Source organism: Taudactylus pleione, unplaced genomic scaffold (genome assembly GCF_031769625.1).
Source record: "Taudactylus pleione unplaced genomic scaffold, aTauple2 ptg000707l, whole genome shotgun sequence".
Classification (NCBI taxonomy): domain Eukaryota; kingdom Metazoa; phylum Chordata; class Amphibia; order Anura; family Myobatrachidae; genus Taudactylus; species Taudactylus pleione.
This window is the reverse complement of record NW_028285109.1, coordinates 17,510,399-17,536,930: the sequence shown is the minus strand read 5'-3', so window position 1 is coordinate 17,536,930 and position 26,532 is coordinate 17,510,399. Positions and strand designations below refer to the sequence as shown.

General features: G+C 44.6%; 1 protein-coding gene across 1 annotated transcript; it reads right to left on the bottom strand.

Annotated features, from left to right (window-relative positions):
• Positions 1 to 747: 747 nt before the first annotated feature.
• Positions 748 to 26,297, bottom strand: LOC148477604 (potassium channel subfamily K member 1-like). The gene is made up of 3 exons (XM_088456555.1): positions 25,990 to 26,297; positions 13,501 to 13,896; positions 748 to 1,484 (listed from the first exon to the last, which is right to left on the bottom strand). The coding sequence occupies exons 1-3, from the start codon at positions 26,273 to 26,275 to the stop codon at positions 1,225 to 1,227; spliced, it is 942 nt and encodes a 313-aa protein (XP_088312681.1). The 5' UTR covers positions 26,276 to 26,297; the 3' UTR covers positions 748 to 1,224.
• Positions 26,298 to 26,532: the final 235 nt, after the last annotated feature.

Sequence of the window (26,532 nt, the reverse complement as noted above, 5' to 3'; positions counted from 1 at the left end):
CAACAATCTCAGTTGGAATGGAGTAAGGGAGCAGCCATACATGACAATTTTTATTTATATATCCATGTTATGTGGGCCCACAAAAATTGCTAACCTTAAGAGGTCAATCAGGAGATCGACTATCAAAACTCACCACTTAATACTGCCCCTTTAGGACTGTCAGAGCAGCACCCTAGTTACCCGTTGAACTGTCCACCTGGGGCTCAGGGTTAAGATGGCATTGGCGCTGATCAGGGGGCAAGTGGGGAACACAGGCACCCCTGTTATGGGGCTACTCTATGGTTCCTTTAGTGTTTATGCTAATGAATGTTCAATTGTGAAGTAGCGTTTTTTACATATGAGGCATGCTTACTATAGTATTCATGAAAGTCTCCTAAAGTGTTTAGGAAACTCTTATGAAGATACACATGGCTTGTCAACAATCAAAATGTCGACAAGCCGGAAGTACAGCCCGGAAAGGCTGGCACCCCGATCTTGGCAACATGAATTAATTACTATCACCCCACCCCCATGTTAGTGGGCATCACTCTGTGTAGGGATTTGGAAACAGTGAATTAGTGCACCCTAGACAAAGCCTAATTCTCTAACTGCAGCGCTGGCCTTGATTTACTGGCATGCACTTAATTAACACCTGCAGTAGTGCAATTAAAAAGCAAATAAACAGAAAGTGTTTATTAGAAGAAAAATTAAATCGACAAATTTCCAAAAACTAAAAACAAAACAAGTGTTTTTTCTTTTTTTTTTTTTTTTAAACATCATACAAGCTACCTTTGATTTCAACTGTTAAAGCTGACCCCCACCAACCCGCATTGCATACATTTTGTGGGCTGAATTATATTCAAACCAATCAATTCCCTGAAAGACATAACAATCATTACACTACAAAGAAAAGCTGTAAAAGCAATTAAGACAGATAATTAAACCCTACCAATAATCAAATGAAACAGATCATCTGAATTTGTGAAATAAGATTAATATATATCAACTGCACATGCAAATACAGCACTGTATATACAAACACAATTTTAGTTAAAAAAAAGTATATTAAATTTACATGCAAACAGTGTAATACAAATTATTATATACCACCAATTAACTTTATACTCTAACAAAATTCTACTAAAGTCAAATACTTGACAATGGTATTCAACAGGGTACAGATCTGTAATAACTGAAGTGAAACATTGTGCAGTTAAGTATGGAAATCTATTCATAAAAGAAAGATCAGCTAAAAGATGCGTTTATAGCCCCATAGGACTTCTCAGTGGGAGAGACAGAGTGTGGAACCCTCCTTCTCGTTGTTTCGGTGGGTTTAGGCACAAAAGGGACTTCCGAGTCATACGGCAGAACACGTTCCATATCCTCTGCTCTCCTGTTGTCTTCACACTCCACCAAGAACAGATTGAAGAACTGGTTACATTTAAGACGACTTTTCAATATCTCAACCACAAGAAACACAGCAGTCAGCCCAATTAAGAAATAACCTGAAATAAAAACAAACAAAAAAAAAAGTTTCAAAACGTCCAAAAATAAAATAAAAGTTAATCAAATGACTTCTCTCATGAACAATTGTTATGGCCGTTGGCCACAAGCAAGCTAAGCAGTCTCCAGACACATTTACAGTATATAGCTTTACCTCCAGGCACTCTGCTAATGATTGCATGAACATATATTTTAGTGTTTGTACCTTAACGATCTCTCAATTGAAACCAATTGGTTTTTCTATTACCATGTCCTTATGATGAAGAGATACGTCAAATGATGAGCTGTTTTACTTGACTAGTAGCGTTAGAGAAGTGGGGGTCTCAAGATAAAAAGTTAGGAGTATGTATATTTTTCCATTGTTAGAGCAACACAAGTCATTTTCAAAACAATTTCCTTAGCCTTAACTACTGGAACACATAGTATTAGAGTGTTTTTTTTTTTTTTTTTTTTAAAGCGGAATTAAACTACATACGTTTGATTTTTTTTTTGTATAATAATTTTAATTCGAGATTCAGAAACATGTAACAAAAGGTAATACAAAAAAACAGTAGTATTAAAAAGTCACAGTTACATGTGATACAGTGTTCCATGTTCTTATAAGAACTGAATCTAATTTTTCATTTGAACATGAGAAGACAAAGGGGGAGGGGGTAAAGGCGGTGTGGCAGTCCTCCGAAGGGAAGAGAAGAAAAGGGAAAGGTTCCAGGAGGGCCTAAAGCGTCTAAAGGAGAGAGAAGATAGGTCAAAAGATTGTTTTAAAGGAGGGTAGTCTATGATCAAAAAAGAGGAATTTGAATACAGTTACACTGATCCCAGATATTCAAAAAGGATTTGGAAGAATTGCTAAGAATGCTCGTTATGAATTCCATTTGGTAAGTATACCATAATTTAGATTTAAGAGCATGAATAGTGGGAGGGAAAAAGTTGTTTCCATGAAGCTGAGATCAGACAAGTAGCGGGAGAGAAAATATGTTGTATTTTGATGGTGAGTAACATTGGAGTCATTCAACGGTAGGAGAAAACAAAATTGTGAGAAAGCGGAATGTCAATATTTAAAACTGCCAACACGAGACTCTTAATGTCCCACCATAAATTAGGGAAATATTAACATGTCATGACGCCCGGCTAACCTACGTTCGGTATGCCAGGCATCGGGATTTTCAGTGTCAGGATTCTGGTGGTCTGCATTTTGACCTCCGGTATCCTGACTACATCCCGTTTTGGACACCCCTTCTAATTAGTATGTTTTGCCATTTTCGTCACACCCATTTTTAACAGGTGCATAGCACAATGGGTCATACTAAGTGCCATTATTACATAGAGGAAATGACTAGCAGTAGTAACAGTTTAGCTGCAAAGTGTTAAGCCATGCAAGCTCACACAATGGGACAGTCAAATGCTGAAGCACGTCATAATAGTCTGTCCTCTTTGCAAAACCCACTACTGAGTTCCAAACTGCCTCTAGAAGCAATGTCAGCACAAGGACTGTTCGTCAGGAGCACCATGAATTGGGTTTCTATGGGTGAGATGCCCCAAACAAACCTCAAATCACCAAGACAAATGTCAAACATTAGATGAAGTGGTGCAGACCACACCGCCATTGGATCCTGGAACAGTGGAAATGTGTTCTCTAGCGTGATGAATCATGCTTCAACATCTGGCAATCTGATAAATGAAATTAGTCTTGGCGGATTCCAGTAGAACACTGACTGTTTTTCCCCTGATTTTGGAATAACTAGCATGTAGCAGGGAAAGCACAGTTTATTTTGAAAACTACAGGTCTCAGCTGGCCCTGTGTTGGCACGTGGTTCTCTGAGTGCCAGCTTGCCATGACAGTTGAGTCATGGTGGGACCTGTAGTTCAAACACAAAATAAAAAAAATATAAGGGAGTTTTATTGAAAAAAAAACATAAAAGTTTTTTGTTTTAATTTTTTTAAACATGCAGAAGTTGACAGGTGTATAGAGTACCCTTTTAGCAGAGACGTGCAGTCAGGGAAGGTAGAGCCTCCCATGTCATACTCCCTTCCCCATCATATTTCCGGTCATGCTACAGAGTTTTGAAATATAAAAACTGTGTTTTTATATAGGTGTGCCTCCCAAGCCATTGACCTCACCGCGCATCATTGCCTTTTAGTTTTGTAGGACAATATCTGAAATTAACAGATTAAACTGAATACTATACACTTTAAAATAAGAACATATAATACAGAGGGGCTCGGTGTGATTTACCGCCGGCCGGTTCAAATCCAAGCAGCCCGACAGAGGAGGAAATCCCGATCATCCTAAAGGTAAGTATAAACTAACCTAATTCTACCCCCTAACCCTAACCCTCCTTTAGGGTGCCTAACCCTAACCTTTCCCCCTGTGCCTAACCCTAATCCCCCCTCTAAGTGCCTAAACCTAACCCCCCTCTTCCCTGCCGCCTAAACCTAAGTCCCCCGGGGGGGGTGCCTAACCCTAACCACCCCTTCCCCTAGCCTAAACCTAACAAAACACCCCCCCCCGGGGCTGTCCGCGAACTGCATCCCTTCGATCGGGATGCCGGGCGCCGGTCTGGCGTCGGTAAATTGACAGGCATCTAGATTTAGACGCCTGTCATTTAACCCTCGCCGGGATTAAGCAGTCGGGAAGCCGGCGGTCGGCATTGTGTCCACCGGCTTCCCGAACGTATACCATACAGACATAGATTGTCACATCATATGTCCAATTACTAATTATAACAGGAAATGCATGTTTTCATGCTTTGATTCAATAGAAAGCAAGCAAATGTAGACAATCATATTTAAAAAAGTAATACTGAAAGTAAAAAAAGTTGCATATTTTATCCCCATCCATGTGGTCAGCATACATGACGATCTCTAATTTGCCATAGTTTTCTCTTATAGGATTCAATAAAATGCAAGATCCCACTTGTTTGACTGAGCCCCATCACAATTGGAAATAAGTTCTTATGACAGATTGGATTAGTTGGCTATTACAGGGTGAGCAGATATCAGGTCAAAGGGGTTTTCCAAAAGTCTTAGAACTAGAAATTTAAGTCCTAACATACAGTATAATATCAGGCAGTATTCCATTTACAATCAGGTTTGAAAAATAAATATAACCACCTGCCTTCGTATAATATTCTTTTGCGCAGTAGATGTATTTCAGCCTAAAGGGAATGTTGTATATTCTAGTTAATTGAATTAGATGACATTTAATTGAAATGCATGAATAGACTTTGTGCAAATGAAAACTTCAACCTTTAATTAGTAGGCAGAGCATAGTGCATTAGTCAGCAGAAAATGCAAATTGGTTGCAAAAAAATAAATAAAAATAAATAAATAAATTAAAATCCAGCATGGAATTGGACAAATATACATTCCATCTGCAAGACTACAAAACAACAGTGCAGACGTCAATGATGTCATGTTAGCAACATATTCCATCTATTGTACTTTTCTGTTAAAATGTATTTTGAGAGCTAACACATGGAAAACAAAATAGTAATGGATCATTTATATACATTTATTCATATGCAAAACTAAATACTTGTATTTATTGGCTGAGTATTAGGCTTCGCCTTCTGCAGTAGAAGTAACATTATCCTCCTATAAAAAGATTGTAGTAATGCAATCCACTCTGCTTCTCATTTTGAATATTGGATGCTCTACTCCCCAAAAATAAATTTTAAAACAATACATATGGATGTTCAAAATGTAGCACTGTGTATGTCGGTTTTACTATATAATACAATAAAAGTCTATTTCCTTTTCAGAAAGTATAGCCTAGGCTGGTATTGGAGGGGGCAAATTTTATTTTATTTGAGGCTGGTTGCCATCATTATAGGGGGACCCCACACAGTGTGTCCCCCTGCCATAGCATTAGCCCCCTGCTGGGTCAACCTAGTGCTGGTATTGGACCCCATGCCACTCCCCACCAATGCCAGCCTAGGCTCAGATGCTCGGGGCTGGTTAATCGATTTTGGAAAGGAACCCCTTATATTTTTTTTGTAAACACTTAATACCCTTTATTTCTTCTTCCTCCATAGGGGACACAGGCTTTACGCTGGGTACAGGTTGGTGAGAAGGAGTCTGGGCACCACACAGTTAACCTTGTTAGACACAGTCCAGGCTCCCCTTCCCCTTATTATCCTCCCCCAGCTAAAGGCCAGTTTATTCATTGGTGCCTGTAGTCAGGCACACAGCTTTTTATTTTTCTTTACTTTTTTGAGTATGTAGCAATAGGCGTCCGCAAGGATGCCTATGCTGCTGCTCCATCAGCCCAGTGCCAGAGGCCGCGGAGCTGGCGACTGGGCTAGTGTCCTCGGCCAGAGCTCCAGTCTCGGTGGGAGCCCCAAGTCGAAGCCACTGCAGCAGGGGGTAAGGCAAGTGCGGTTCTCTGTAGCAGGGAGCTGCGTGATCACGGCTTATCACCGCCGTTATGGGAGACACCGGCAGTGCTGGCAGAGGGGACCTAGGTTGTCTCTGCATCCCCTCTAGACCACCAGGGCAGTGGGCCGCTGAGTTTGGCAGCCATTGCTCGGGGTCCATGCCTGAAGGGGGAGGTAGGCTCTCCCCGATGGCTCCTCCGCCGCCCCTTTATGCTTTTCTTCTTAAGAGGAAGTTGGTTCTAGGGTTACCTCTTCCTCTATCCCCTCCTCACAGATGCTGGGCAGCCATTTTTCACTGTCTGCAGTTCAGCTAGTTTTTGGAGAGTGCAGGTTCCCGGTCTCCCTGTATTGCTCGTCCTCAGTGGTCAGGTTATACATATTGCTCCTGCCTTCCCTGTTGGGGCTGGTTTGTTGAGCGTTTATTGCCTTATATTGCATTGAATGTTCTGTATGTTTGACCCACTTATTGGTAGATCTGTGGTGCATTTACATTCTCTGCTCTAACCTATTTTGCACATCTCAGTTCTTGCTCTGGTGTGAAGGGTTCTCCTTGGATTTCTGTAGTATGTTTTCCAGGAATAAAGCTGAGTAATTGTAAGGCTTGTGCTGCTGTGGTTTCCTCACAGGTTTCAGACCACGATGGTCTCTGTGTTTGCTGTTTTACTACTTCAAAGCAAGAGACCCTCAGCTGTGACTGCTAGCCAGGTACCTACTTGGATTTCCTCGCTATCCCAGGCAATGCCACAAGTAGTGGATACTCTCAGCTCCTGTGGTTCCGCCTTCTGTGGCTGGCCCTTCAGGTGTGGCCCAAGGTTCTAATGCGGTCCCCGTTGCTGCTTGCTACTATGGAACCTCCTTGGATGCAGTCCCTTATGCGGTCAGTTCACGGATTAGCACAGGTGTCCGAGTCCTTTAAACAGATGCTGGACAGGGAGTGCGCTCCTAAGCGTAGGCCTGCTAAGAGGGGCAGCTTTATACCATCGAGTTTGGAGGACTTACTTTGACTAGTGTTCAACTAGAAATCTTAACCAAGTAATTTCGTCTCTCTCAAATTTTTTCGTTTTTGCAGGCAGGGACAGATTTGGGCCTTCGCCTTGCTTCACTGAAAGTGCAGGTTTCAGCTCTGTCAGTCCTCTTTCAGAGGCAGATTGCGCTGTTACCTGATATTCGGACCCTTCTTCAGGGAGTCCTGCACGCAAAACCCGGATTTGTACCTCCAATGGCTGCTTGGAATTTGTCTCTGGTTCTTAGGGTCCTGCAGTCTTCACCTTTTGAGCCCTTGGATACTGTGGACATTTCTTGGCTTACCTGGAAGACTGTCTTCCTCCTGGCCATAGCTTCTGCCCGAGAGGGTGTTGGACTAGAGCGCTTTGTCCTGTCGCTCTCCATTTCTAATCTTTCACGAGGACAGAGCCGTCCTTGGGACATGTCTAGATTACCTTCCTAAGGTTGTTTCCAGGTTTCAAATCAATAGAGAGATTGTGGTTCCTGCTTTCCAAGTTCCAGACTCTTCTCCGGAGGAGGTCTCTCTTGATTTATGTAGATAGGAAAAAGGATCTGTATAGGACAGATGCTCTTTGTCCTGTATGACGTTCGCAAACCAGGCTGGCCAGCAACTAAGCAGACATTGGGCAGATGGATCCGTTTGACTTCCTGCACTGTCCGTGGTGAGGGCTCATTCAACCCGGTCGTTAGGAACTTCGTGGGCAGTACAATGTGGTGTTCCTGTGTAGCAACTGTGTAGGGCCGGCCATGAGGTCTTCTGCCAGTATGTTCCTGAAGTTCTATTTCTTTGATACCTTTGCCACACTTGAAGCAGCTTTTGGGCGAAGGGTTCTCAGAGCAGCCCAGGGGTGTCCCCTCCTTTAGGAGATTAGTTTTGGGACGTCCCAGCATAAAGCCTGTGTCCCCTACGGAGGAAGAAGAAAAGAAGATTTATGTGCTTACTTGTTAAATCCTTTTCTTAGATTCCATGGGGGATACAAGACTCCCACCCTGATGCACCTGGTTTGTGGAGCCTGCTCTGCTTTCGGTTCTCCTGGTTACATAGCGTTCCCGCTAGGCTGTTTCAGCGGGACGCCGCACCCTACCCTCCAGCACGGTACCCCGCTGAGACAGCCTGCAGGTTCTGCCTCCACCTGCGGGTCACAGTGTCCCGAAGGTGGTCAAAACGGAGGCGCAGCAGTCACTGCTGGTGAATGGATGCCGGGCACATGTGCTTGGGGGCTGCCTGGCATGCCCATAAGTGCCGGGTACGCCTCCAGGAGTGACGAAAAGGGGACGCGTCATAAAGACATGCCCCCTTTTATTTGGCCATGCCCCCTTTTCGTCCGCGCAGAAGTGCCCTAGCTTTAGGTCCAGCTCCCTGCCTGCTGCCGGACCTAACGTGAACACTAGTCACATGTGTTGTTTGCTTGGACCTGAGTGTCAGGATGCGGACTGGGATCAATCGCTACTCTCCTTCGCGCCGGCGTTCTTGGGCTTAGGTGTTCAGTTGCTGGGAGTGGAGGTGAGTGGTGACTGAGTATTCTCCGTGAGGTCTGCTAGGACTTCCGTGCATGCGTCCTGGTTCCCGGCTTGCCGGGCATGGGCGCAGCCATGTTGGCACGACTACCATTGAGAAAAGACTAGTCAGGTGATATGGACCATCACTCAGCTGATCCCCTGATCCAATGACCAGATACATAAGGGTATTTAAGTCTCACTCTAGGAACAGGAAACTGTTCAACTTCGCTGTTCCAGTGATTGTTATGCTCTCCAGTGTTTTCCATGAAGTATCTCCAGTGTGTTGTTTCAGCCCTCACGCTGACATCCAGTGTTACTTGTATTAGCTCCCATGCTAACTCTCAGCGTGATACTTCAGCTCTCTCAGTGTTTCATGTAACAGTTCCTGTGTTGTCTTTCAGTGTGCTACTCAGCACTCAAGCTGCCTCTCTGTTACGTGTCAGCCTTCAAGCTTAGTACTAATTTAGCTGTCTAGCTGCATCCCTGTGTTTACTTTGCTCCTATAGTAGTTTCTACTGTGACTGTGTATCAGGCTCCACAGTGTTCCTTCCCAGTGAACCCTCCTTGTTACTACCACCGCTGTTCAGCTATTCATACCAAGTGCTGAGTACCTTCGGTTCTCAGTATTTCATATCAAGTACTACCATCGATTCCCAGTGTTTCATATGAAGTGCTGGTTACCATCGCCATTCAGCATCTCTAATACCAAGTATCGATTATCATTGATTCTCAGTGTCTCATTCCAAGTGCCGATTGCCATTGATTCTCAGTGTCTCATTCCAAGTGCTGATTACCATCGATTATCAGTGTCTCATTCCAAGTGCTGATTACCATCGATTATCAGTGTCTCATTCCAAGTGCTGATTACCATCGATTATCAGTGTCTCATTCCAAGTGCTGATTACCATCGATTATCAGTGTCTCATTCCAAGTGCTGATTACCATCGATTATCAGTGTCTCATTCCAAGTGCTGACTACCATCAATTCTCAGTACTGGCTACCATCGCCATTCAGCATCTCATACCAACTATCGATTACCATTGATTCACAGTGTCTCATTCCAAGTGCTGACTACCATCGATTCTCAGTGTCTCATTCCAAGTGTTGACTACCATCAATTCTCAGTGTCTCATACCAGCTATCGACTACCATAGCCATTCACCATCTCATACCAAGTATTGATTACCATCGATTCTCAGTGTCTCATTCCAAGTGCTGACTACCATCGAGTCTCAGTGTCTCATTCCAAGTGTTGACTACCATCAATTCTCAGTGTCTCATACCAGCTATCGACTACCATAGCCATTCACCATCTCATACCAAGTATCGATTACCATCGATTCTCAGTGTCTCATTCCAAGTGCTGACTACCATCGAGTCTCAGTGTCTTATACCAAGTCCTGATACCATCGCTATTCAGCATCCCATACCAGGTGCTGATTACCAGAGCAACTCACATATCAGTCTTTGGAGCATCATCCTTGCTCATCACTGTTTACAGTCCTCCCATATCTATCTCTGTGTTTTCCCCAGGTACCTGCCTCAGGGGCCGCGACCTGTTCACTTGCTGCAGAAAAACCCACATCCCAATTGGAGGGGTCAATGGTGAATACCATCGAGTGGACTAGACTCCGCGCCCTGGGGTAGGTCTCGCCAACACCTGGTATGAAGAGGACGCATATATTGCCTTCCCGGTTCCACTCACCCGCTACCCTTAGCCCACCGGCCCAAGTTCCTGCAGTTGAAGTCTATATACATCCGGACGTGACACGGAGTGCGTGCCGGTCTTCCTTCTTCACCTTCTTGCTCCTTGTCTTAGGCTTGTTAAACTAAACTGAGGTGCCTGTGGCTGGGGGCGGGATATAGGGGGACGGAGGAGCCTGGGCTGTGTCTCACAAAATTAACTGTGTGGTGCCCAGACTCCTTCCCACCAACCTATACCCAGCGTAAAGCCTGTATCCCCTATGGAATTGAAGAAAATGATTTAACAGGTAAGCACTTAAATCTCCTTATAATAATCAAAGCCTGCACTGATCTCAGTGACCTGTGCAGTGCTTTCACTGGAGGGATTGAAATCAGACGTATATCAACAATGGATTATAAATAACAGCCTTAAACAGATGCATAGCAAATAATGGCCCTCATTCAGAGCTGTACGCTCTGAGCAGAGCGCACGCTCTGAATGAGGGCTGGCCTCCATGAAAATGGAGCGTCCTTCTGGACGCTCGTATAGCTGTGGGTCACCACCCACAGGCTATACGAGCGTGCATTTTGATGGCCGCGATGGTCGAGACCATCGCGACCATCGAAATTGCGAGCCGGAGCCTGCGGTTGAGGTTTTCAACCGCAAGCTCCGGAGTGATTTTGGCTCTATCAGAGCCAAAATCACTCCCACTGACATCACTAGTGATGTCAGTGGGCCGGCTTTTGACGGGAGGCGTTCCCGTGGGAACGCCCCCGTCAGGGAGGCACGCCCCCGGCACGCCTACCAAAGGGGGCGTGCTGTCAATCAACATTGACAGCACGCCCCCTTTGATCGGACACAACGAGCGAAGGACTTTCCTTCGCTCGTCGCGCCTGGCGCATGCGCACGACGGAGCTCCCTCCGTCGTGCGCATGCTCAGTCCAGAACATCGACCCACTTGCGAGCGGACAGCCGCTCGCGAGTGGGTCTGAATCAGGCCCAATGTTTTTTTAGACTTCAATCTGATGTCGATACCCGTCGCTTTCAATCTGATACCAAACACGACCCTTTGTATATTTACTGCTAAGTAACGTTATCCATAATTTACCAAAGTAGGAATTGTTTCAAATATTTAGCACCTACTCACATATGTAATAATTTCTTGGAGATTCCACTTCGGATACTTAACATAAGGATAAAGTAACAAAGGAGTTTTAAGTGTTGAAAAGCTACTGTAGTGTTCTCATAGCTGAAACTCACTAAAGCAGTTCTGTGTGGCAAAGATACAATTGTTTCTTCACTGCTGTGTGTCAACCTAGGAGCTTCTTAATATCACACTTTGGATAAAGTCCATGTGACATTACCCTTATGTACGGTACACACTTAAGCGACCCAGTGCCGGCTGACTGTCCAAGCAGATCATGCGGCCGATTTGGGGAGCAAACATTTACCAATCGGCTGCTCGATATGTCTGGCCAGACATCACAACTGGGTGGACATTTGTTGAGATGTGTCGGCTGTACCCACGGCCACTGTAATGGGGTGGTCAGTGGGTTGCCCGTACACACAGGCGGCTGAGCAAGATAAATCCAATCTGCCATACAGCATGGCTGATACAATACATCTGTGAACAACATCATTCGCAGATATACAGTATCTGTGTACACATGAGTTGACTCATTTAATGATTTATCGTTTGCCAGCTGTGCGAACGATATATTTCATAGTGTGAGACACACAGCATTAGTCACAAGAATACAGCGTGTCTCGTGTCAATCGTGGGTCTTTCAATTCAGGTAACAGAGGCCCCAAGTGTCTGCGAAGCCTCATAAAGATGGGGAATGGGACATAGGCAGGATTACTTTAGGACACTTCTCAGGGGAAAAAAATAAATAAATCACCTGGAAATATTTTTACAACCTATTATAAAATTATGACATTCTGATTTCAAAAACAGTCAGCGGGATTTACATCTGCAGGTACCGAAATGGTTTTTAAGCTAGAAAAGTCCCTGCCCTTACACCCCTAGACACTTGCTAATCACCTTGCTTACATGTGTGATGGGCACCACAAATGTTTTGTCATGCTGTATGTGAAGGTAAGTGGAATAGGTAGGTGGGGGGAAGCAGGCAGGTAATGGAGAACTAAAGAAAGATAACGGTAAAGCCGAGGGGATTTTACAAGCTGATTCTATAACACAGTTACCAGAGACATAGATGAAGCCCATTGTAGTCCTCATAACCAAATTGTGTCTCCTATACTACATAATGAGTCAGAGGTGGAATCGGACACAAGGAAGCAATGTTTTCAGTCTGTGCATGCGTCCAAGTTACACCAGTTACCACCAGTGGAACACACAACAAATAAATCGCAGAGAGAGGGAATGTCAGTGGGCATTCCTGAAAGGTATCAGAGGGGTGGCTAGCCAGATGCGGACATGTCGCGGTCAGCGACTAAATTGTTCCGTAGTTGCACTAATCCCTGCAACCATGTTCAGATGGACATTCTATGCCTCCGCAGGACTGATGCAATGCTTAATGGTGTGACCGATGTGGCAATTTTTTACACAAAGCAACAGATTAGTGCCACAGCCAGTGGCCGCCTCTGTACGAATTCCATTGGCTGCGCCAGTAGCATATAGCCACAGTAGCACTGTGTAAAAAGTTGCAGTCGCGCCGGAATTAGCTTCCACCTCTGAATCAGACACACTGTCACACTATGGGACTTTGAGCTCTCTGGTTACTTACCGCAAACACACAGATACATCAGTATTACTAGTCTACGGATTGTTACATCATACCCAATTGAAGTGAGCCAGGCAGACACACAGACTAGTTATACCCCTTTTACACTAGCATCAATAACCAGGGTTATTGCTCGTGAACGCGCAGCAACCCGGGTTACTGTGCAGTGTGAAAGGGCAGGGATGAAATAAACAAGAGGGACCCGGCGTTTCAACCCAGGTCACGAGAAGGGTTGAACGGGTACCTCGGGTCAATGCGACCCGGGTCCTGTTCTCTGCATAGAAAAAGCTGGCACTTGGAGATGAGATCATCTCCAAGCGCCGGCTCACCACCTGATTCAGATGACGTCATCGACCCGGCTTTAGTGCAGGGTCGGACTGCCTGTGGGTCGCATGCGAAATGAGCAGGTGAACATAATCCCGGGTGCGACACGGCATTCAAATGGAAAAGATTTATTAGTAGGAAAGTCTACCAACTAAACGATGTGGCAGACTATCACATGAATATGGCAGTGTGTAAAGAGTAATGTCAATTATTTTATGCATAAATATAAATGTTGTGAAATGAAGAAGAGAGAAGAGCGAAGAAGAGAGAAGACCCATGTACAGCACGCCTTAATACTGTATGTATTTAAAAGGTTAGCGCCACGTTAATTACACATAGAATAGATATGAAATGTGGATTCTACTGGTCTGGTCTTACACTTACCAATAACCAGAATCTTGTAGAGAGCTGGCATCTGCTGACCACTCTGCTCTCCAGGAATATAATCACCAAGTCCAATGGTACTCAGTGAAATAAAACAAAAGTACAGCGCATCCACATAACTCCAATTTCCTTCAATAACATCAAAGGCAAAGGCTGGAATGAAAAAGAATAGGAGTGACAGCAGGATGATTAGGACAGCGGCGTGGATCCATTCAAGCTTGTTTCGGGAGATGTTACACTGCAGGTGAAGGACACGGATGGGCTTATCACGAAGCAGGACGAGCAGGTTCTGGGCAGCAATGGAGAGTAGAGATAAAGTGAAAGGGATTCCAATGATTGAATACAGCAGACAAAATACCTTCCCACTCATCGAGATAGGAAAAGGATGTCCGTAACCTGTAGGAGACAAATAAATAAATGTTAGATCACTGACTTGTTATCATAGAACAGGAAAATACAGACATTGGGCTTATTATCCACAATACTTGGGACTCACAGTTGTCCAGGTAACGGGGCATATTTACTAGGCCAGAGCAGTCAACGATTGTTGGCTTTGAAAAGATCACCAAAATGTATTTTTTATTTTTTTTTTGTAAATCGTAAATTATAATATATACTGAACTACCCGAATTCTCCCCACCCCATCCCTAGAATCCCATTTCTTTCTAAATTGTTTTGCAACGTATATCTGCAACAAACCATGTTGGATAATGCAAGGGGTGCAAATACATTTTTGCATGCAGGATAAACACTGGCTGCTTTTGCATGTAACCCATAAATGTTAGACAGCTTTATTTTTACACTGCAATTAGATGCGAGTTTAAACACATCCCTCCCAAATCTGCCCCACCTGCAGTGCAGCATGGTTTTGCCAAGGTTACTTTTTTTTTTTTGCTTTGCTCCGAATTCAGAATCAGCCCCAGGAACTGCAAGAGGTTGCATTTGCTAATAATTCAGTGTGTTTTACAGGATCACTGTACAGCAGCCATTAACATTTGTTTATTAGTGCAGATTTGGTTCTGCATAAGGATTTTTCAAATAAACAACTCCACATAATTACCAACAGATTTATTCCACCAATATATAGCTACAGTATTTGTGTAAAGTAGCAATTCAAAATACTTTTACCAATGCCATTTACAGAGAGGAGCAAAAGGTTTCCGCTAACATTCACAAATTAACCTGTAAAAGCCGAGGGGGGTCTGGCCTAATCATGGAAGCAGTGGCCAAACCCTCCTTTAAAAAAAAAGAAAAACCCTATTTGTAACCCCTCAGCCTGGCACAAATCCAGGGGGTGGCGCAATCAGTGTGATCGCTCAATTGCCTCTAATTAGCGTCTTTGCACAAGTGGTGAAGAATGGCATAAAGCAGTATTTTTTGGAGAAAATAAGTAGTCCTGTCAAATTTGGGGTACTTGAAAATGCAGGCAGCTTTGCAATTGCAACCCTTGCAGGTAGGGTAACGCCTTCTGTGCATTACTTATCCAACCTGAGTTGTCCAACGCAGCATCGGATAATCTGCGTAACATCGGCCGGCTGCAGTGACCAATGGCGTCCCGCAGCCGACCGCCGCAGTTTAGAGGAAGAGGCCAAGAAATCTATGTCAGCTTCTTCCCTCCCCTGCAATAGCGGCGACACGCCTCAGTTTTGGGAAACGGAGGGCATCGCTGCCCCCTCCCCGCCCACAAATGGCAGCAGACTGTCAATCACTGACAGGCTGCGAGCGAGTTAGCAGGACCCATTCTGCACACTCACAGAATGGGTCCTGCGTCTGCGCAGATTCCCAAACATCGGGAATCTGCGTTCAGCAGTGCATGCTAAATCAGGCCCTCAGTGCAGAATACTAATAGCGCTGACCAAAAATTTAAGTTGCAGACCTTGATCCCGGGAACTCTGCTACTTTGTAACAAAAGAAGCAGGCAAACCTGTGGAACTGCTGCTCGATACTTAAGTTACTGAGTTAATTGCTGGTTACAATTTTATATATTACCAGCCGTGTTGTTTTGGACACAGCATTCCTTAACTTTAAATGACATTAATATCTGCACAAATATATGGTTCCACAAAGATATTAGAATATATGTACTACTGCAGTGGTTAGTCTTCCTTTATTAAAAGTACTTTTTAAATATATTTTTGGGATATTTATATATAATTCTATGTTTGTAGTATATTATTTATATGTAATTCTATGTGTGACTTATTAAATTAAGCTTATTTTATCATTATTGCACTTTGTGCCAGCGCAGTTTTATTTTCCTTTTCATTGTCTATGTGAGGTTTGCAATTTACCCTTTTTAAAACTGCTGCAGGATATTCCATATCTACAGTTGTATTTTGAGCGCTAATGTTTTATGTTATAAGTCTCAATTATACCGCAACATCTCAGGTAAAATACATTGATTATCAGTTACTTTTACTGACTTCCAGGACTGAACAGGTGTTAGGCATTCATTCATTAGTGCTGAGAGGAATGGGCTTTTTGAGGGGTTGGATACAGTATGCCGGCACTCAGAATCCTGACTGGGTCAGAATGACGACAGCTATTGGTAAGCTCCTATACATGACATATATGTTTCAGTGATTTGCAGAGCATTTTTAGGAAAAACAAATCTGCCAATCTTGAAAGGCTCATTGTTTTACTAGTAAGGGCCTGCAAATTGGCTGATTGTTACCATACACTAGCAATATACAGTCACTATTGATCTGTGAAATCCAACATGTTGTACAACCTGACTCACTAATTCCAATTACTTTCTGGTTGGAATCTGATCTGTGAACCCCATACATTGCAGATTGTTTTCTTACACAATCATCTGCAAAATGCAGAGATGCCCTAATCAATTGCTGATGTATGAGGTACCTTAAGGCAGTGGTTGCCAAACTCTGTCACCAAGGCACCATAACAGTCCAGGAATTAAGGCAATCCCTGCTTAAGCACACATGACTTAATTAGTACCTCAGCCAGTTTGATTATACCATCACGGCACAAGCACGGATGTCCTTAAAACCTGGACTGTAATGGTGCCTTGAAGACGGTTTCTAAGGTGTGTTTATAAGGTTGTCAGCAGCACTCAGTCATTGCCTGTTACAGCTTTTACGTGTCTGGCTTCTTCTGTAGTTTGTCTGTTATCCTGCTTGTTACAGATTGTTTGGATTGACTATTCTACCTGCTGTCCACCTCAGCTTCTGCTAAATTACTGGTTCATTTTGTCTGCCTCCTGCCTCGACTGTTACCTGTTACTGTTTATGATTGTATGCCGCCTGCCCTGACCTCAACTTGTGACTTTGCATCCATTCATGCCCCAATCCCGCATCTGTACCGGACTATTCTTTGATGTTTGTTATCACCTCCGCTGACCTTGTATACTTAGCAGATTACTGCTTCGAGGTTCAGTCTCTAATATATCACCAGTTTTTATATAAACATAAATTATCACAAGGCCTAAATGTAACAGTGCTAATGAGCAAACTCCAATTTATGGCAAAGGGGGCTGCTATAAGTGAAAAAAGTACGAGAGTTCTACAGGTTTTTTCCAGGATACTCAAAGTACTCATTACAAAAGCACAGACATTCTAGTCCAACGTGAAATGCCCAATACGTTACTGCCTCCCAGTGATACAAATACCATTAAAAAGAGCTGAAAATCTGCAGGCTATAAGTCACACATAGCCAGCAAAGCAAATCGTGCTCATTATAAAACACCAAGCATATTTTGATTATACTGCCCTTAAAATTGCACCTATTCCTGCACACGGTATGTAGTCATAAATATACTATACAAATATCGATGCTCAAATTGCCAACAGTCGATTTTAGGGTTAGATTAGGGCTACGGTAAGACTGCAGTTAAGGTTAGATGACAAGTCAATGCAAATTTGCATTATACAGACGATATTCTGGCACTGTCGACATTAAGTCAGTGTTGACACTGTGAATATCGACTTTATATACCACACCCCCAGTACATAGCAAAGCAATCTCTATATGGCCTCCTCTAGCTTTGCTGCACTGCTTGTTTACTTTTAAGTCACTGCAAATGATAGCTCCAAGGTCTCTAATGCAGTCCTGTACAAATACATCTCTGGTCAATCACAGACAACAGTATGATTTACTAAGAAAGCCACAGATGAAATGGTTACAAGGCTGTCAATCACTGTAATAACACCTAATAGCCAACGTGTGTGTGCTTCCAGAGCTGCAATTAAGCCATTTCCTTGGTAGCAAGCCGAATGAGAAAGTCACCCACAAATGTATTGTCTTTGATGCCAATGAACTATAATTTACCTTTGTGTCTACAAAGTTTCATTTGCTCTTTTAAATACGTGTAGCAAAATATTGTTAAGAGAGTTGAGCAAGTGACAGTTTTCTGTATTATCTAACACATAATCTGTTTCATTAATATTAATGGATGTGTTAGGTTGTTAAATAATTGAACATTTCGGTAGTGTAATAAAGCTGTGATATATGTCCTTCTGCTCATATTGTATCAAATCAGATAAAGGCTCAGGCAAAACAAAATGCTGCATTGTCCCTGGCGTAATTATCACATATTCAAGGATTACATCGTGGAGACAACACTGTTTGTGACAAGAGAACAGCTGTAATCTTGCTTCTGCCATGACATTCCAGGGCCTCTGTTATATATATATATATATATATATATATATATATATCTCTATCTTATCCTGACAAAGTAGAATCTAATGACACCAAACACAATCAAATGAAAAATCAGATATTATGCACTCACGCCTTTTTTTCCCCATTTAACATGCTACAATTATACTGCTGCTTTGTATTATTTATTGTATGGACAGCAGTGCGGCCTTGTACAAGCATTGTTCCAATTCAGGGCAATATATCTAACTACAATTAGTAGATGACATTATGGAGATGAATGGACCAACAGACTTAGTAATTTGCCAACTTTTGTGGTCATAAATGATTTATTTTTCCCATGTGAGGACGAATTGGAAACTGTCCCACTGTGGGGATCATTCTGCCTTAGCCTGGAAATAAAATGTAGTTATTGTGTAACAGATGCGATTCCCCCAAACATGCTTCAAAAAGGCACGGACTGATTTTACTAATTAGAAAACCTATGGACTTGATTTACAGATGGACGCTGTAGCCATAAGGCAAAAGTAATAACGAAGTGGCTTGGGGAACAAAACATCGTAATTTTGGGTCCATGGCCATGAAACTCCCCAAACCTTAATCCCATTGAGAACTTGTGGTCAACCGTCAAGAGGCGGGTGGACAAACAGTAACCCACAAAATCCTGACAAACTCCAAGCATTGATTAGGCAAGAATGGGCGGCCATCAGTCAGTATGTGGCCCAGAAGTTGATTGACAGTATGCCAGGGCGAATTGCAGAGGTCTTGTAAAAGAAGGGTCAACACTGCAAATACTGACTCTTTGCATAAACTTAATGTAATTGTCAATAAAAGCCTTTGACACTTATGCAATGCTTGTAATGTTACTTCAGTATACCATAGTAACATCTGACAAAAAGGTCTAAAAACAGTGAAGCAGCAAACTTTGTGAAAACCAATACTTCTGTCATTCTCAAAACTTTTGCCCATGGCTGTAAGCTCCGCTGGGCCAATGACTGATGTGACTACTTTTTTCGTATACACACTATGCAATTTGATCGGTGATATAAACGAAAAAAAAAAACAGATTTGAAAGAGGGACTACTTTCATTTTCACATTACTGTAATTCTGTTTACCACATAAAACCAATGTGTTCTAATTGGTGAAACACACCATACCAAGCAATTTAAGAAAAAAAAAAAAAAGCTAAATACATATAAAAGAGGTACATCCTAAAAGATACTCCAAATGTACTAATCCATTATTTGTGTCATGCAAATGCGGAACAGGCATCATTTATCCAACATATTGCTTTGATGTGGCAGTCTCTGGACTTTTCTTAGTCACAAAAAGAATTATTAGCAAATTATAAAAGGACCATATATTTGCAGACTCCGACATGGACCTGGGCCCTCATTCAGAGCCGTACGCTCTGAGCAGAGCGCACGCTCTGAATGAGGGCCGGGCTCCATTTTCATGGAGCGTCCTCCTGGACGCTCGTATAGCTGTGGGTCACCACCCACAGGCTATACGAGCGTGCATTTTGATGGCCGCGATGGTCGTGACCATCGCGACCATCGAAATTGCGAGCCGGAGCCTGCGGTTGAGGTTTTCAACCGCAAGCTCCGGAGTGATTTTGGCTCTATCAGAGCCAAAATCGCTCCCACTGACATCACTAGTGATGTCAGTGGGCCGGCTTCTGACGGGAGGCGTTCCCGTGGGAACGCCCCCGTCAGGGAGGCACGCCCCCGGCACGCCCACCAAAGGGGGCGTGCTGTCAATCAACATTGACAGCACGCCCTCTTTGATCGGACACAACGAGCGAAGGAAAGTCCTTCGCTCGTCGTGTCTGGCGCATGCGCACGACGGAGCTCCCTCCGTCGTGCGCATGCTCAGTGCAGACCATCGACCCACTTGCGAGCGGACAGCCGCTCGTGAGTGGGTCTGAATCAGGCCCCTTGTTCCTTATATTTTGTCAATTTGAGTATGGACTACACTGTGCTACAGATGTGTAGCCATACATCTAGCCTCAGCGCGACTTGCCTGGCGTGAGTGAGCCGTCAGGTCCCGTGCTACTCTACTAGCTTTGGGCGCCTTCTTTTTTTTTTAGTTACGAAAATGCATTTAAGTTGCAATGCACTGCAACTAGGATGCGCCAGCAGACTGTGCGGATTAATTTGATTCGTGACACTTGTATATCTGTGGGCAGGGCCGTAACTAGGGTGGTGCAGGGCACCGCGGGGCAATTTTCCTGTTTATTATCATTCTCACTTTTACGGTAGCTTCCTCTTCTTTTATCCTCAGCATCTCCTGGCCTCCCCTATCTCTTCCCTGGCCCTTCCCCATGAGGCCATGGCCCTTTTCAGGTGCACAATCTTATGTCCCTATTTAATAAATGGGGAGGGGCGCCAATGCACTCTCTGGCACAGGGCACCAAAAAGTCTAGTTATGGCTCTGTCTGTGTGCACCAGAGTCTCTATATGAACCACATCGTGGACTAAACAAAGCTGTAGCCCCTACATTGTAGCACTTCGTATACAAATTCATAGACAACTTTGCTTCTTGGATCCCTCACTTTTTCTCCTCAGACATTCCCTCTATTATCCTAGGTGACTTCAATATTCCAATTGATATCCCCACAGAACCCTCTGCCTCCAAACTCCTCACCCTCACATCTTCATTTGACCTCTCCCAATGGACCTCCTCACCCTCCGATGTGAGTGGGCATTCGCTTGATCAGGTCATCACTCACCGTTGTGATATTTCTAATTACTCAAATTCCCCATTCCAGTCTCTGACCATCACCTTCTCTATTTTAAACTGTCCCTCTCTCCTTCCCCTCCTGTACCTCCTAAAGCCACCGTCACTAAGTGTAACATTGAGGCTATCAACAGTTTCCTTTTCTTCCCTGCTTGACTCACTTCTCTCCCCTATCCTCTCTCTCTCCTACCCTGAACAAGCCACTTCGCTATACAATGCCTCCCTTACTTCTGTTCTTGATTTTGTTGCTCCGGTGATCACTACTTAACCTTGCATCCACACCTCAACCCTGGCATCCCAACTGCACCAGATAACTGCAAAAGTGTTCACGAACTGCTGGGCGACAGTGGAGAAGATCACGCTCTAAAGCAGATTTTCTCCATTTCTAATTTATGCTCTCACCCTACAGTGCTGTCCTTTCCCTCTCTTAATAGGCATATTTCAAGAACCTCATCTCCTCCCAGTCCTCAAATCCCCAGCGTCTCTTCACCACCTTCAGCTCCCTCCTCTGCCCACCCCCTCTTCGTCTCCCCTCCTCGCTCTCTGCCCTTGACTTTGCTACCTACTTTACATTTAAAATTGATTCCATACGTCAGGACATCATATCCAACCAGTCCCCCACCTATCCACCTCCTCCTTTCCCAGATCAACCCTCCCCATCCATTTTACCGACTCTGACATCCTTCTCCCCTGCATAAGTAGAGGAAGTCATAGCCCTCATCCGGTCCTCCCCCATGACCCTATCCCCTCCCTCCTACTCCACTACCTCTCTCCTTCTGCCTGCTCCCATCTTGCCCACCTCCTTAATCTCTCCCTCTCCTCAGGCACTTTCCCTTCTGCATTTAAGCATGCCCTCGTCTCCCCCATTCTTAAAAAAAAAACCTACCCTTGATCCTAACATTCTCTCTAACTACCGACCCATCTCTCTCCTCCTTTTTGCCTCCAAACTCCTTGAGCATATTGTTTACAACAGCCTTACCATCTTTCTTTCCTCTCACTCCCTCCTTGACCCTTTTCAGTCTGGCTTCCGTTCTCTCCACTCCACTGAAATTGCCCTCACGAAAGTTATCAACAACCTCCTTGCTGCCAAATCGAAGGGCCACTACTCTCTGCTCATTCTCCTTGACCTCTCTGCCACTTTTGATACTGTGTACCACCCTCTCCTGCTGCAAATCCTTCACTACCTTGGTCTATGTGACACTGTCCTCTCCTTGCGGTCCTCCTCTCTGATTGATTCTTCTCATGACTCCTCTACCCCCCCCCCCACAGCCTCTTACAGTAGGTGTTCCAAGGTTCTGATCTTGGACCCCTCCTATTCTCCCTCTATACGTTTTCTCTAGGTGAACTCATCAGCTCTTTTGACCTCCATTATCATCTCTATACTGATGATACTCAGATCTACCTTTCCTCCCCTGATCTCTCCCCCCTCTCTATTGACTTGTATTTCCAACTGTCTTTCTGCTATCTCTTTCTGGATGTCCCAGCAATTTCTTAAACTTAACATGTCCAAGACTGAGCTGATCGTCTTCCCACCCTCCCACATAACCTCACTTCCCACTATTTATCAATTGATGGCACAACTATCTCATCTAGTCCCATTGTGCGCTGTCTATGAGTTATCCTGGACTCATCCCTCTCCTTCAAACCACATATCCAGAACCTCTTGCAGTCCTGTCGTTTCCATCTCAAAGATATTTCCAAAATCAGACCCTATCTCACACAAGATGCTTCTAAAACCCTCATACACTCGCTGGTCATCTCCAGATTGGACTACTGTAACCTCCTCCTATCTGGCCTCCCCAAATCCCATTTCTCTCCTCTCCAATCTGTCCTCAATGCTGCTGCTCGACTCATCTACCTCTCCAAATGCTCTTCATCTGCCTCCCCACTCCTACAAGCCCTCCACTGGCTCCCCTTCCCTTTCAGAACCCAATTCAAGGTTCTCACACTCGCTTACAAAGCCCTCACCCAACCTTCTCCCATTTACATCTCTGATCTCATCTCCCTTCACTCTCCTGTCTGCCCTCTTCGCTCAACAAATGCACGCCGGCTCTCATGCCAACTGATTACTTCCTCCCACTACCGCCTCCAAGACTTTGCCCATGCTGCTCCTCTCCTTTGGAACTCTGTGGAACTCTCTCCCTCTCCCCAACAAACTCTCCACAATCATTTAAACGGGCTCTCAAGACTCACTACTTCATTAAAGCCTTCCAGCCCTCATCCTAACTTGCTACTACATCTGTGTCACACCTGTTTGTCTGCCCATCCCTTTTAGAATGTAAGCTCTTACGAGCAGGGCCCTCTACCCTTTCGTGCTTTATCCGTACTTTACTTTCATCTACTTCTTACTCCCCACTAGGACACCTAACACATGGTTGCTTATGCTCTGCTGCTTATGTGGGTGTTATGGTCGCTACTGTAGCAATGTACTGTATATTATCCATGTCCTTGTCCTGCATTGTATTGTATTGTACTGTAAGTCACTGCTGACCTATTTGTTTATGTACTTTGTAAGGCGCTGTGGAAAACTTGTGGCGCCATATAAATAGACGATAATAATAATAGACTCAGGTGCACACAAATATAAAAGTGTCACATATCAAGTGAATCCGCACCGTCTGCTTGTGCATCCTAGTCGCATCACATTGCAACTTAGACGCATTTTTGCCAAAAAAAAAAAATATGCCCAGCACTTGCAGAGTCCAATGGGACCTGGAACGCTGAGAGGGGCTTTATAGAGTGACTGCAGCAAAGATGTATAAGGACACATCTGTATATCAGTGAGTGGAACAAAATACAATTTTTCATGGCATACAGAATAAGTGGACAGTTAACAAAATGACATGGTACGGGTGAATTAGAAAAGTGGATTTAAAGCCTAATCCAGAGATGGACGCATCGCGATTCTGTATGCAACGAACTTGCGAAAATATGCGGTTGACTTAGCTGATGTCTCGATTGCTCCACTTACATACAAAAGCAGGAACATCAGTCTAAGCCTCTGCTGTCTCAGGGCCCGATTCTGCAAGGATCGCAAATGCAAAGCTGCACGCAGGCGATCCTTGCTATCATGCAAATACAGCAGGAGGTGTATGACACCCCCTGCTGCATTTGTGATCCCAGCACTGCGATGGAGGTCGCAGTGCTGGGATCACCATCGCGACCATCGGTGGTCGCAATGGTGGACGGCCAGCTGAGTAAGCCTCAGCTTACTCAGGCTGGCCAGCTTGTGAGCCCAGCAGACTGCGCATGTCCACGCAGTCTGTGCTGGCCACTCCCAGAAAACGGGCCGGACATGCCCCATTCCAGGAACGCCGGACGACCCCACCCCTTAAATGCCTCTGCCTGTCAATCAGGCAGATGCATTCAAGGACTAGCATGCGTGTTAGCAGGACTCATTCTGCACACTCACAGAATGGGTCCTGCGCATGTGCAGATTCCTGATAATCGGGAATCTGCGTTCAGCAGAATTAGCCCCTCAAACAGAACAGCTTTCATAAGACGCTGGAGCCTCTGCAGCTGCAAATGAATTTAGAGGCCTCACTAGAGCACGACCAAAAAACAGTCCTGACACGCCTGTGTTTTTCTAACCAGCTATCGCCCCCAAATGCTGACTACCTGTCACTCACTTTGCTATCGCTAATCCATCGCTGCAATGGCAAATAAACCCCAAAAAGCCCCACTATGTGCAACATCAGCATTACGTCCATCTCTGGACCAGGACCTAGTATTTATCATCTATCACCACCAGCAAGGAATTTACAATTAGCAAGCAGTGATTGCCTATGACAAGACAACAGCAGGATTTTATTTATGGTCAAAATATTATATATTCAACAATCACAAAACATAATAAACAAATAATCTTATTCTATTTACCTATATAAAAATGCAAAATTTTTAACGCATTAAAAGGTGAATACTAATCATAGTTTCTCTTTAAACTTAATGATAAATGGGGTCACACAAACGTAACTATTTGCGGCATATTCCCTGAAAAACACCCGTTTTCGGGGGGATATCAGCAAATAATTAGTATCCCTGCAATGTATTATTGGGGAACAACAGCAAATATCTCCGATAACTGCTGCTATCCCTCTATGAGGCCCATTTATCAAAGTTAATTTGAGGTAAATTCCCGAAAACACCTGTTTTCGGGGGTTTACCTCAAATACTATGTATCCCTCGGATGTATGAAGGAGGGAGCGCAGCAGGTAACTCCGATACCTGCTGCGATCCCTCCATTGTTGCAACCCTCATAGATTTGTTTGGGAAATGCGATGCTGTCAGATTTACCAAGCTCCGGAATGCTTGGCCCCAGCAGCTAAAGCCATCTAAAGATGGCATTGTGCTCTTCTGTAGCCTATGGGCTACACATCGCAAAACTAGCCCGGATTGTCCATGGCAATGGTCGCCACCTGTAGGAGCCCGGCACAGGAGTGAAGTGAGTGAAGACGGTCTCTTCGAGCACCTCGCAGGGACGGGATCCTTTCGGAGCCCCTGTCGAGGGTTCTTTGATACATGCCGGAGCTAAGTTCGCATCCTGCACTGCGATCTTGAGCGCTAGCAACGCGCGGAAATTGATTGTTAATAAATGTGTCCCATACAGACACTTAAAAAATGATGCTCAATCAATAATCTAAAGGGAGACTGTCTAGCATTTAGGCCATGAACATATACAACAAGTGAAATAGAAATGTGCTTAGGATGTGCAAGTCACGCATGGGCTTAGGAAGTCATGCTGGTGCTGTGCCCGGGATCACACACTAATATCACGCAGCAGAATGTACCCACCTATGGTAGTCAGGTTGGAGCCACAGCAGAATGTACCCACCTATGGCAGACCCTCCAACATTACCCATTCCATTAGGTACAAAATGCTCCGCTCCTGGACTTCCCACTTAATTTCTGATTGCAGACACCTGTGCTGAAACACCTGTCTCATCAATTGCCTAGTTCAACACAGGTGATTGCAATCATACATTAGGGGGGGGAGTCCAGTAACAGAGTGTTTTGTACCTAATGGAATGGGTCATGTTGGAGGGTAGGCTATGGTGGTCAGGGTGGAGCCGCAGCAGAATGTACCCACCTATGGTGGTCAGGGTGGTGCCACAGCAGAATGTACCCACCTATGGTGGTCAGGGTGGTGCCGCTGAAGAACAGGGCAGACACAAAGTCCCACTTGACCTGGAGGTCGGAGAGGTTGCGCAGCACGGAGACGCCGAAACTCCGGATTAGCAGCGCCCTCCGGAGAAAGTCATCCAGCGGCTCCTCAGACAGACACTGGTGGCTGCGCAGGAACTCGGACCACAGCTCCTCCACCTCCTCCCGCAGCTGCAGCTCCTGGGGCTGCTCCAGACTGTTGAATACAAAGGCCCCGAGCAGCAGGTACAGCAGGTATGTGGCAAACAGCATCAGGCAGGGGAGCAGGGGGCTGCGGCTCAATGCTGACTTACACAACAACAGCCGGTCAGCATGAGCAAGAGGCTTACTACTACACCACCAACTAATCAGGCAGATTCCTTCACTAACAGGCTGCACAGCTAAGACCTGGTGTGGAGCACTGACTGGGTCCTTTCCCATGTGCACTGCCCCATAACCCGGGTTTTAAGTCTAAATAAACACATATAAATAAATATACATGGGGTATGATCTCGCTCAATGAGAGTGTG